Genomic DNA, 13,215 nt, shown 5'->3' on the forward strand with positions numbered 1-13,215 from the left:
CGACGCATAGGTGAGGAAGTCCCGGTCACCATGGATACCCGTATTTGCGGAAGCTACCGCCGGACGGCTACGCAGGGACTTTAGAACGGGGAGACCCTGGTTACCATGGACACCAATGTAAACGGAAGTCACTCCTGACATCAGACGGAGAGTCAGGAGCAACAAAAAGACTGAGAGATTCAATTAGTTTAACGATGTACGGCTGTGAAAGAACGATTTCATTGGAGCAGGGACATTTAAATAGAGGGCTGGAAGGAGAGGATCAGTATCTTGACTGCACCTTGAAAAAGTCCCCAGCTAGGGGAGGAAACGCGTTGGTTTTTTCCTGTGGAGGCGCTGAGCAAGTGGTGTGCCGTTGCCGAGATCCAGCAGTTATCATCTGTGTGAAGTGTGGGCTGATCCGGAGCACCCATATTTGGGACACAAACGCTGTTGGGACTGTTTGACCACAGTTCCCATTGATCTTGGTAATTACCCATCCTACACGCCTCCTAGAGGATTTTGTCTTATCTGATCCTATGTCTAATGTGTATTTGTGTATATATGTTTTGTATTAAACAGTACTTCACTATATACAAACCTTTCTATTATCTTACATGCGATCTTATCTGTGAGATTTGAAGGGGAACCTTAAGGAAAGGAAAACGAATACAGCGCTGGCTAAGTGTTCTCTCCAATTTTATTCTTTTATATGCACTTTTGGTGAGGGGTGGAGGATACCTCATAGGAGAGAATTTCTGGCTTTCAGCTGCTGTGAATTGCGCACTGAAGTGTCTCTATTATCTTAAGTGTATTGGGGCGCCCAGCATCCTCTATGGACTTCGAGAAAAGGATTTACCGGTAGGTAATTAAAATCCTATTTTCTCTTACGTCCTAGAGGATGCTGGGGTTCCATTTAGTGCCATGGGGATGTACCAAAGCTCCCAGTACGGGAGGGAGAGTGCTGAGGATCCTGCAGAACGGAGTGACCAAACTATAGGTCCTCAGATGCCAAAGTATCGAACTTGTAGCACTTCAGCAAACGTGTTTAACCCCAACCAAGCAGCTTTTCGGCAAAGCTGTAAAGCCGAGACACCCCGGGCAGATGCCCAGGAACAACCCACTGTACGAGTAGAGTGGGCCTTAACAGATCTTGGACACGGCAGGCCTGCCATAGAATAAGCATACTGGATAGTAAACCCGATCCAGCGAACAAATGTCCGCTTAGAAACAGGACACCCAACCGTGTTGGGATCATAAAGGACAAACAGAGCGTCCGACTACCTGTGACGAGAAGTCCTCTTCACAAAAACTTTCAAAGCCCTCACAACATCCAAGGACAGTGAGGCAATTGAGGAGTCAGTAGCCACTGACACCACAATAGGTTGGTGAAATGAAAAACTGACACAACCTTTGGAAGAAATTGCTGACGTGTTCTGAGCTCAGCTCCATCTTCATGGAAAAACAAGTAGGGGCTCTTGCATGACAATGCCCCCAATTTCGACACCCGTCGAGCAGATGCCAATGCCAACAGTGTGACCACCTTCCAAGTTAGAAACTTGACGTCTACCTCCTGTAAAGGCTCGAACCAATCCGACTGCAGGAACTGCAGCACCACATTAAGATCCCAAGGTGCCGTAGGAGGCACAAAGGGTGGCTGGATGTGCAGAACCCCTTTCAAGAAAGACTGAACCTCAGGGAGAGCAGCCAATTGTTTCTGGAAGAAAATGGACAAGGCCGAAATCTGGACCTTTATGGAGCCCAAGCGAAGGCCCCCAACCACACCTGCTTGCAGAAAGAGGAGAAACCGTCCTAGTTGAAACTCCACCGTAGGAAACTTCTTGGATTCGCACCAAGACACGTACTTTTTCCAAGTGCAATAGTAATGTTTAGACGTTACCCCCTTCCTAGCCTGTATCAGGGTAGGAATAACTTTGTTTGGAATGCCCTCCCGAGCTAAGATCTGGCGTTCAACTTCCATGCTGTCAAACGTAGCCATGGTAAGTCTTGATAAGCGAACGGCCCCTGTTGCAGAAGGTGCTTGTGAAGAGGAAAAGGGCTCGGATCTTCCAGTAGTAACTCCAGAAGATCCGCGTACCAAGCACTTCTTGGCCAATCCAGCGCAATGAGGATCGCCTGAACTCTTTTTATTAGCGTGAGAATCCATGGGATGAGTGGAAGTGGGGGAACACATACACTGACTGGTACACCCACGGAGTTACCAGGGCGTCCACCACCACTGCTTGTGGGTCTCGTGACCTGGAACAGTACCTCCAAAGCTTCTCGTTGAGGCGAGAGGCCATCATGTCTACCTGAGATACACCCCATCGGCTTGTTACCTCTGCGAAAACCTCCGGGTGGAGGCCTCATTCTCGTGGAAGGAGAGCGTGTCTGCTGAGGAAATCTGCTTCCCAGTTGTCCACTCCCGGAATGAAGATTGCTGACAGTGCCCGTGCATGCTTCTCTTCCCAGAGGAGGATTATTGTCACCTCTGACATTGCAGCCCTGCTCTTCGTTCCGCCCTGCCTGTTTATGTAGGACACCACTGTGACGTTGTCCGAATGAACCTGAACGGCTTGATCCCACCGAAGATGTGCCGCTTGTAGAAGGTCATTGTACACGGCCTTCAGATCCAGAATGTTTATTGGAAGGAGAGATACCTGAACTGACCGCTTTCCTTGGAAGTTTTCCCCCTGAGCGACTGCTTCCCAACCCCTGAGACTTGCATCTGTGGTTAGATGAATCCAATTCTGAATCCCGAACCTGCAGCGCTCGAGTAGGTGACAAGTTTGCAGCCACCAGAGGAGTGAAATTCTGATTTTCGGCAACAAGCGTATCCGCTGGCCCATGTGAAGATGAGATCCTGACCATAAGACCAGGAAATCCAGTGGGAAAGACCTGCAAGAAATCTTCCGTACTGTCGAGCTTCTTAGTAGGCAACCAACTTCCCCAGAAGGCAAATGCACTGATGAACCGATACCCGGGCTGGCATTAGGACATCCCGGACCATTGATTGGATTACCAACGCTTTCTTCACCAGTAAAAACACCCTCTGTACTTCCGTGTTGAGAATCATCCCCAGGAAGGAATGCCTTCTTATCAGCTTCAAATGCGAAGTTGGAAGCTTCAGGATCCACCCGAGATCCTGGGACAGTTGATTTGAGAGAGAAACACTCCGTAACAACATCTCCCTAGAGGATGTTAAGGTCGCCCAGATATGGAATTATGTCCAGTCCTGGTTGGTGGAGTGGGAGTATAAAGGCTGTCATGGCCCTGATAAACACCCCCGGTGTTGCGTAGAAGCCAAGTTCAGTGTTTGGAACTGGAAGTGACATAGTTGTAGTGCAACCTTAGATAGGCCTAGAGAGGCGGCCAGATTGTGAATGTGAAGAATGCACCCCTGATATCCCGGGATACCAGGAATTCCTCTACATCTCGAGCAGAGATCACCACTCCCAGACTCCATCCTGAATTGAACACCCACCAGTAAGGAATCAATGACCCCAGGTTTGAATAGTAACCCCTGTTACGTAAATGAGGTGGAACTGGAATAATGACATTAGTTTGACAAATGTTATGATAGCTTCCAGAGTAGTGCACTTTCTGCCTGAGAAGCTAGTAAGCCTGATTTGAATAACCTGTGAGGCGGGAATACTAGAAATTCTAGTCTGCATCCCTGGGCAACCCAACTGTTTCCAGCGGTCTAGGCAGTATATCGCCCAGATGTGTTACTGAATCTCTTTAGTCTCACTCCCACCTGCCTGATCCCCAGGCAGTGAGGTCCACCGACAAACCGAAGGGTTTGAAAAAGCCAGAATTTGAAATCCGTTCCTGGGAACCCGGCGGCGCAGGTTTTCTGTATTTCCCCAACGTCCTCTAAAGGAAGCAGAGGAATATGTAGAATCATGTTCGAAGGAATTGCAGTGTAGGTGTAGGATATAATTTCCTGGATTGTGAAGCTGCGGAAGGAAGACATACCGACTAACCCGCAGTTGACATGGATAATCACGTATCCCGTGCGTCCCAAGAGTGTCTTACCTGTGAAGAGCGGACCTGTCATACCTTACTCGGATTCTGTATCCGCAATCCATCGGTGTAGCCACCGTCCCCTGCGTGTCGAAACTGCCAGAGCAGTGGTCCCTGCGTTATGCAGGTCAATCTCCTTTACGGCGTCTCGCATTGAAGCTTGTAGAATCCTGTATGTGACATAGAAACAAGTACAAGTCACTTCTACACATAGACTCTAAATCATCAAGTAAGGAGCCTGACCACGTTACAATAGCCCCAGAGATGTACGCAAAAGTGGGTCTCCGAGTCACACGTGCAGCAGTGTACAGTATTAGAGATTAGTCTCAATAGGTGATCAGCCTTCATGGAGGTTGTACCAGGGACAGGTAAGACAACCATATTTGACAATTTAGACACTCTATAGGGATGTGGATAATAACTCTGGGTGTACTCAGGTTTTCCCAAATAAGGAGTTCAACGCCCTACACAGTGGGAAGGCATTCATTATATACATATAATAACATTCGTCATCCCTAATAGCCTCAAACATTTGTTGGTCCCCTCATATATATGCATTATATGGGCAAGTGTACGCTTTCTAGGGTACGGCGACGGGGTGAGAGGCACAGCAGTGGGATTGAAATCCCCCTTTTTTTAAAACTGTGGCTTCTACCCAGTATAATTTGGAAGCAATATATTCTTAAAGTACACCTTATGGAGGCCACCCCAGGGGGATCTGCCACCGAAGCCTGAGATGTGTACAGTTTTGAGCATGGTCTAGACTCCCCAGGAGAAGATATACATTCTGCAGTACAGGACAAAGTCCCTTAAACATGGTAAAGTGGATTACACATACACAGGAAAATGTCAACACAGTTCACCCCCCCAGAATATCTTCAGAGAGTCACAGAGCACAAGTAGCCAGCCACAGTGCGCCCTTATAGACTTTTATAAAGATAAAAAACCCCGCTGACTAGCATAACCTAAACAGGGTAGCTAGTACATAATATCACTCCCCCCTTTTATAACACCTTTTACCTCAGTGTAGTGATGTGAAGGACAGCGTTCCCTGCCAGCGTGTGTCTGCAGGGAGAAAATGGCATTGGTTAGTGTTGGATCCGCTCTGAGGAAAAGCTCTACCCCCTGTAATGGCGCGTCTTCCCGCATTTAGATTATACTGGCCTGAGGTAATGTTTGCAGCAAACAGTGGGTTAGACCTTGAAAGCTATGTTTGACCTGTGTAGGGTATCGTGCTGGCCCAGGACGCCCCTCACAGCACCGTACACAGTGTGCCGCTGAGCCTTCCGGAGCACAGCCTGTCAGAGCTGCGCTCCCACCTTGTGCCGCCATTCCCGCCAGGGACCCACTTACCGGGACTCTGGCATCAGATTCACCACTCTTCTTTCTTCTGGCTCTGTTAGGGGGTGGCGGAATGCTGCGGGAGTGAGCGGTCGCCTCGGGCGGCTAACGATCATCACCCTCAGGAGCTCAGTGTCCTGTCAGCGGAGATAGGGGCCATTAACTTCAAGGGTTGGATCCTACTCCCCCCATAAGTCCCACGAAGCAGGGAGGCTGTTGCCAGCAGCCTTCCTGTAAAATAACAAACTCTAGAAAACAATAAAACTAAGAAAACTCCTAGGAGCTCCCCTAACTATGACCGGCTTCTCCGGGCACATTTTCTAAACTGAGTCTGGTAGGAGGGGCATAGAGGGAGGAGCCAGCCCACACTGTTAAACTCTTAAAGTGCCAGTGGCTCCCAAAGGACCCGTCTATACTCATGGTACTAAATGGAACCCCAGCATCCTCTAGGATGAAAGAGAAAAGCATATGCATTTGTGTCACTCTCGCTATTAAGCAAACTTACCATCAAGAATTATTTCTGTAATTTGACGTACTGGTTGAACTACTGCTTCATGTAGCGGAAACAACCCTTTCTCATCAGCTTCATCAAGGGCATATTTATATTGCATGTATTTCTGTAGTTCAGTAATTTCACCTAAAAAGTGCACATTCCACATCAATAAATGATAATTTATTACTGTGACAAAAGTGAACCTAATGGGAAATACGGGTAGTCTTCAGTTTGCCGGCGGCCGGCCTCCCGACGACCAGCATACTGGCGCCGGAATCCCTACCGCCGGCATACCGACAGCTTTTCTTCCTCTTGGGGGTCCACGACCCCCCTGGAGGGAGAATAGATAGCGTGGCGTGCATAGCGTGCCACCGTGCCCGCATCGTGGCAAGAGCAGAGAGCCCGCAAGGGGCTCATTTGTGCTTGCCCAGCTGTCGATATGCTGGCGGTTGGGATTCCGGCGCCGGTATGCTGGCCGCCGGGAGCCCGACCGCCGGCATAACATACTACACCCGGGAAATACAGTGTACACTTACCTTGTTTTATGGCTGCTACAATTTTTCTGTTTATGTCACTTGTTGGTACAAACCTACAAAAATATATAAAAATATTTAAATGTTAAAATGTTTGTTTTCACATGATCTCACTTTCTTGACATCTCCTGTACCGTACTAAACTGCATAACTGCTAGCCAATATATATATATATATATATATATATATATAAAGAGAGAGAGAGGGGGGGCTTGTGTATATTATGCACACACACACTATATATATATATATATATATATATACACACATATATACATACATACGTACAGGGAACCACACATGTACAGGGAACCACCGCACTCGCTATACCCACCCAATGTGGGAGGTGCTGCGGGCTTTGCTTAATAAGCAGATGTTGGTCCCGGGCTGAAAAGCCTGGCACCACCGCACAAAGTTGTATTCAGCACGTGGTCACTGGAAAGAGATAGATCCTCACAGCTTGTCATCCAATCAGCTACGCATTTCGGTCACATCATGAAAGGTCCATGGTGTGAACGAAACGCGTAGCTGATTGGATGACAAGCTGGGAGGATCTATATCTTTCCAGTGACCACATGCTGAATACAAGTTTGTGCGGTGGTGCCCCGGCTTTTCAGCCCGGGACCAACATCTGCTTATTAAGCAAAGCCCGCAGCACCTCCCACATTGGGTGAGATAACCTTTTTTTGCACAAAGCACAAGTCACTTTTTCTTGCAGTGTAAAGATCATCTGTTTGATTGTAATTCATTTTATTTATGTATTTTAAATGAATTTGAGTGTATTAAAGTGTGTTTTCTTATTTGCCTAAACCATATTTTTGGAATTATTTTAATTATGGTTATCTAAATGGCTATAAGGGCAGAACATCTAATCTTTGTATCCACAAGATGCATAGAGGATCTTATATAACAATGTCACAATAACACACTTCTAAATTTGTAGCTTTATAAATAGAGTTGTGGATAGAGTTCTAAATGCACTTTGAGGGGCTATTTATCAATTAATATTCACAGGTATACAGTACATTATCAATTTCTTCACTTCTAAGACATCACAGGGAATGGCTCCTTCTGGAGTCCCTGTACCTACATGTGTTTAATAATACCTTTGGGTGATTCATTATTTCTAACTGCCGCATTAAGAAATTATAATTAACGGGACTAGTACCCAAAAATAAATGAATATGTTGCTTAATCTTGATCATTAGTGACTCATGACTTATTTGTGTCTTCATCAATAATCAGTACTATTCTAAGATTTAAGATTATATAAATGTGTATTTAAAAATTAGTAGAGCAAATGAAAACTTCTTGTTCAGTCAATATCCAATGCGCAGGCAATACTGTCACATGCTCACAACTGTCGCTTTTCCACCATTCCTGCAGTTCTGCGTTATGCTACTCACAAAACTTTAACGCAATAATCTACTCAACAAAACAAGCTTTCCACTAATCCATAACACCCTCTAAAATGACTGGACAATAGCTGATGCTTTGTTTCTATTACAATATGTTTCAAGCAGGATGTTCTACTTCTAATTTTATCTTGACAAAACTATTCCAATCATTTGGCACCAGAAAATGAGCTTCTGAAGCTGAGACTATACTGTGTAAACCAGTTGGTCATCACATATTATTGGTCTATGACACTGAATTCCTACCAGGCCTGTATTTTCTACCAGGCTCTGGAAGATTAATAGCTAGACTATGTTTGAAACATTGTTGTGGCTTTTCCATTAAGTTACTGCAAGACAAAAATACTGGCAGCAAATTAGAAAATAAAATTAAACATGTCAGGTGTAGGGCTGATGGAGAGTGAGACTTCTGTTTGCATAGAGCATATCTTTCAAACGTGCCGTTTTTGGTGTAACAGTCCCGATTTTGGAAGACTGTACTGCCATCCTGAAAAAAAAATCCAAATGAAAGTGTCCACCAGATGCCTGGCCATTGGCCAAGTCCCCAAGAGCACCAACAGAGAGGATATGTGGGGGAGTCGAGCAGGTACCATAATGTGGCAATCATAGTTGTATGTGTAACCCCCATGTCCCTGGCACTTGGACCTGCTTAAAGTCTTGGTAGTTCTGGTCCACAGTGTTTTGCAGCAATGCACTGCTTCAGGGGTGGATTTAGGGGTGAGGGTGCCCCTAGGCATAACAATAATGGCCACCCACCCCCACCAAGCCCGCCTGCCTAATTTTATTATTTTTATTGACTGGTTATAAGCCCTTAATTGATGATAGCCAATTTAACTGAATAATCAAAAAGCGCCACTAACTATTATTTTTTTTTTTTTATTATGTATGTGCATGTACTACCTGTTTACACTCCATTCAAGATGGAATATGATACAGTACACTGGAAATATTTTGTAGTTACTAGTACTTATTGTGCTGCCGTTACCACTTTGGAAATTCGCCACTGCCCCACTTTGGAGACCTCCCAGGTTCAATTTCAGAACATGGGAAACCCTGGATTATCATAGCTAAACTGCTTCAGAACATCATTAAACTGGTTCAGAACATTAAAAAGTGCCTATTCCCATTAGATGTCCACGTGGATAGTGAAACTGATAGCCATGGGGTCCCATGTACTGTACTTGAGCTGACCTCCCATGTTGTTAGGTATGGAGTAAAGTACACAAATGTGTACTCCACACATATGCAAAAATACAGACTTATTTGCAACATACACGTGATCCTCCTCATGACTGGAGAGGGGGCATGGGAAAGGGAAGAGGCAATCAAACTCAGGCCAAGTAGAGTGAGGACTCCACAGGGTATTTATTTTTTGTACCGTGATAGCAAGCATGCCTTTTATTATCATTATTTGTTATTAACGGCATTTCAAACAAGACTTCATCATAAAAAAATGACGATGATGATGATGAGTGTTGTATAAAAACGCATGATGATACACTTTAGAAGTTTTAGATACCTTATGCATCCACACTTTTTTAGACATATAATAAGCCTATTGACCCTAAGGTGCCTATTCACCAAAACTAAATGCCTCTGTAATCATTAGAGATGTGTGCGGAGTCTGCGGACCCTCGTGTTTTGCATTTGCTTTTCAGTTTTGGCAAAACCACCCTCAAATTTTTAGTTCAGATTCAGTTTTGGATTTCTTGAAAATGAATAAAAACAGCTAAAATCATATAATTTTAAAATATTTTTGTTCCAACAGTATTATTAACATCAATAACATTCATTTCCAGTCAATTTTGACCACACTCATCTGTATGAAATGGCACCTGAAATTACAAGGGAGGGACTTACAAGCAATCCAAAACCCAAGATTCTACATCCGAGTAACTTCTAACAAAAGGGAAGCTCTGAATCTGGACTCGATTCGACTTGCATCTCCTACGGGGATCCGAGTAGGGACTCTGTTCGACTCAGATCCCCTAAATTCAGATGAGTTCAGATTTCTATAACACTGACACTTCATCCAGCTCACACACAATGTTCACTTGACAATACACCCTGCAGTGGTGGAGAGGAATGATGAGATGGAGAATTAGGAGGAGGGGGAGAGGAATGAGAAGGAGGAGGAATGGGGTGTATGGGGCTCTACCTGGGATAATGTATAGGGCTCTACCTGGCATAATGTGTATAAGGGACTCTACCTGGCATAATGTATATAAAAGGGCTCTACAATGGCATAATATGTATAGGGGGCTCTTCAGTGGTGTAACGTCTATAAGGGGCTCTACTGAGATGTAACATGTATAAAGGGTACTACTGTGCGGTGTAATGTGAATAAGTGGCACTACTGTGTAGTGTAATGTGTATAAGGAGTACTACTGTGAGGTGTAATTTGAATAACAGACACTACTGTGTGGTGTAATGTGACTAATGGACACTACTGTGTAGTGTAATGTGACTAACGGACACTACTGTGTGGTTTAATGTGACTAACGCACACTACTGTGGGGTATAATGTGAATTGGTACTATTCAATGGCCACGCCCCTTCACCATGAAGTCACGCTCATATATTTTTGATGCTTGCCTACGGTGCGCACTGTCCCTATTTTCAATAAGGGCACCGATTCTCTTTCTGGCACACAACACCAAAATGTCTAGTTACATATCTGCACACGTCTATTTATCTCAGATATCACTTTTGTTTACTTATGAAACATTCGCTGTGCTACTGTTTTTATCAAGCTCCAGACTAAAGGTTTTGGAGCATGACTGTGCGAAATAATGGCAACTTCAGATGGTGTTAGCCCACACCTACCTGTATGATCAGGGTCTGGAATGTGAATTAGGATACATTTAGATCCATCCACCTCCTCTGGCCCTCACAATGCACATGCGCACATTGCGCAGTAACACTGTTGTGTTTTCCACCACTATTAGCACAGAAACTATAGATGTAAGGCTTCACCAGGACAGCTGCTTATCCCAACAATTGACCCAGCACAGGAACAATGATTATTTCACTGATAGATTTGTGTTTGTCACCACAAATGACAGCAAATCAGAGTTTTAAATTGCTTGGGGTCTTCACATATACTGATAAATAGGTCCCTAAGTCAGAGGCGGATTTAAACCTCATGGGGCCCTAAGCAATACACCGATTTGGGGCCCCCCTTCCTCAAATTATCTGCAGTGTGCGCCCCCACCAATTGTAGCCAGGCCCAGGGGTACAAAAGACTCATTTTTTTTTACACTCCATAAAAAAATGTTTGTGCAGCTGACGGGAACACCATCGCACCCAGTAAGTACAGAAATATATGCTGTTAGTCAAAAAGACACACACTTGAAATACTCTTCTTTGGAGTGAAGCTTACTCTGACAAGGCACAGTGTTTCTGGACAGATCAGCTTGAAATCCACTGCTATAGCCCTTATACACAAGTGACAATATATATTGTAGTATAGATAGATATCCTTGTAAAAAAACAAGCACAGGTTCACTGTTCTTACAAACATACACAACAGCCTGTTTGCGCTGGATTGCAGGTGCTGCTAGTGACAAACACATAGGGGACTATTTACTAAGCCTTGCGTGGAGATAAAGTAGATGGAGATAAAGTACCAGCCAATCAGCTCCTAACTGCCATGTTACAGGCTGTGTTTGAAAAAATAGGATTTTATTTACCTATCGGTAAATCCTTTTCTCGTAGTCCATAGAGGATGCTGGGGTCCACATTATTACCATAGGGTATAGACGGGTCCACTAGGAGCCATGGGCACTTCAAGAGATTAATAGTGTGGGCTGGCTCCTCCCTCTATGCCCCTCCTACCAGATTCAGTCTAGAAACTGTGCCCGAGGAGACGGACATACTTCGAGAGAAGGAAATACACAGACAGCGGTGAGATTCGCACCAGCTCACACTTACAACAAAAGGAAAGCCAAGCTTACCAACTTAGAACGATTCAGCAACGGCTGAACTCATAAACTGAACCAAGTAACAATGCAGGTCCATGAAGCACTGGGAGGCCACCCAGCATCCTCTACGGACTACGAGAAAATGATTTAGGTAATTAAAATCCTATTTTCTCTTACGTCCTAGAGGATGTTGGGGTCCACATTAGTACCATGGGGATGTACCAAACTCCCAGTGCGGGAGAGAGATTTCTGAGGTTCCTGCAGAACTGATTGACCAAACTTTAGGTCCACAGAGGCCACAGTATCGAACTTGCAGAACTTAGCAAACGTGTTCGACCCTGACCAAGTAGCTGCTCAGCAAAGCTGAAGAGCTGAGACATCCCGGGCAGTTGCCCAGGAAAAACCCACTTTACGAGTAGAGTGGGCCTTAACAGATTTCAGATACGGCAATCCTGCCATAGAATAAGTGTGTTGGATGGTGAACCTGATCCAGCGAAAAACTGTCTGCTTAGAAGCAGGACACCCAACCTTGTTGGGATCATAAAGGACAAACAGAGCGTCCGACTTCCTGTGACGAGAAGTTCTCTTTACATATATTTTCAAAGCCCTCACAACATCCAAGGACCTTGAGGTAATTGAGGAGTCAGTAGCCACTGGCACCACAATAGGCTGATTAATATGAAAGGCTGACACATCTCTTTGGAAAAAATTGCTGACGCGTTCTGAGCTCAGCTCTATCCTCATGGAAAATCAAATAGGGGTTCTTGCATGACAAAGCCCCCAATTCCGACACACGTCGAGCAGACGCCAATGCCAACAGTGTGACAGCTTTCCAAGTAATAAACTTGACGTCCACATTCTGTAAAGGTTCAAACCAATCCGATTGCAGGAGCTGCAGTACCACATTAAGATCCCAAGGTGCCGTAGGAGGCACAAAGGGTGGTTGAATATGCAGAACCCTTTTCAAGAATGTCTGAACCTCAGGAAGAGCCGCCATTTGTTTCTGGAAAAAAATGGACAAGGTTGAAATCTGGACCTTAATGGAGCCCAAGCATAGGCCTACATCCACACCTGCTTGCAGAAAAAGGAGAAACCATCCCAGTTGAAACTCCACCATAGGAATCTTTTTGGATTCACACCAAGACACATACTTTTTCCAAATCCGATGGTAATGTTTAGACGTTACTCCCTTCATAGCCTGTATCAGGGTAGGAATGACCATTTTCAGAATGCATTTCCGAGCTAAGATCTGGCGTTCAACCTCCATGCCGTCAAACGTAGCCATGGTAAGTCTTGATAGGTGAACTGCCCCTGTTGGAGAAGGTCCTCGCGAAGAGGAAGATGCCTCTGATCCTCCAGCAGTAAGTCCAGAAGATCCGCGTACCAAGCCCGTCTTGGCCAGTCCAGAGCAATGAGGATCACCTGAACTCTTGTTCTTTTTATGAGCTTGAGAATTCTTGGAATGACCGGAAGTGGAGGGAACACATACACTGACTGGTATATCC

The 13,215-nt window shown here is 45.0% G+C and overlaps 1 protein-coding gene across 2 annotated transcripts in view; it reads right to left on the bottom strand.

Annotated features, from left to right (window-relative positions):
* Positions 1–13,215, bottom strand: part of LOC134932609 (ankyrin repeat and SOCS box protein 15-like) — a 107,010-nt gene that overhangs the window by 45,771 nt on the left and 48,024 nt on the right. For both annotated transcript variants that reach the window (XM_063927174.1, XM_063927175.1), the window contains 2 exons: positions 6,376–6,428; positions 5,852–5,983 (listed from right to left, as the gene is read on the bottom strand). In XM_063927174.1, coding sequence (XP_063783244.1) covers positions 5,852–5,983; positions 6,376–6,428 — 185 coding nt within the window. The remainder of the gene's footprint in view (positions 1–5,851; positions 5,984–6,375; positions 6,429–13,215) is intronic.

The sequence above is a fragment of the Pseudophryne corroboree genome, chromosome 6, assembly GCF_028390025.1.
Source record: "Pseudophryne corroboree isolate aPseCor3 chromosome 6, aPseCor3.hap2, whole genome shotgun sequence".
In the NCBI taxonomy this organism is placed as follows: Eukaryota; Metazoa; Chordata; class Amphibia; order Anura; family Myobatrachidae; genus Pseudophryne; species Pseudophryne corroboree.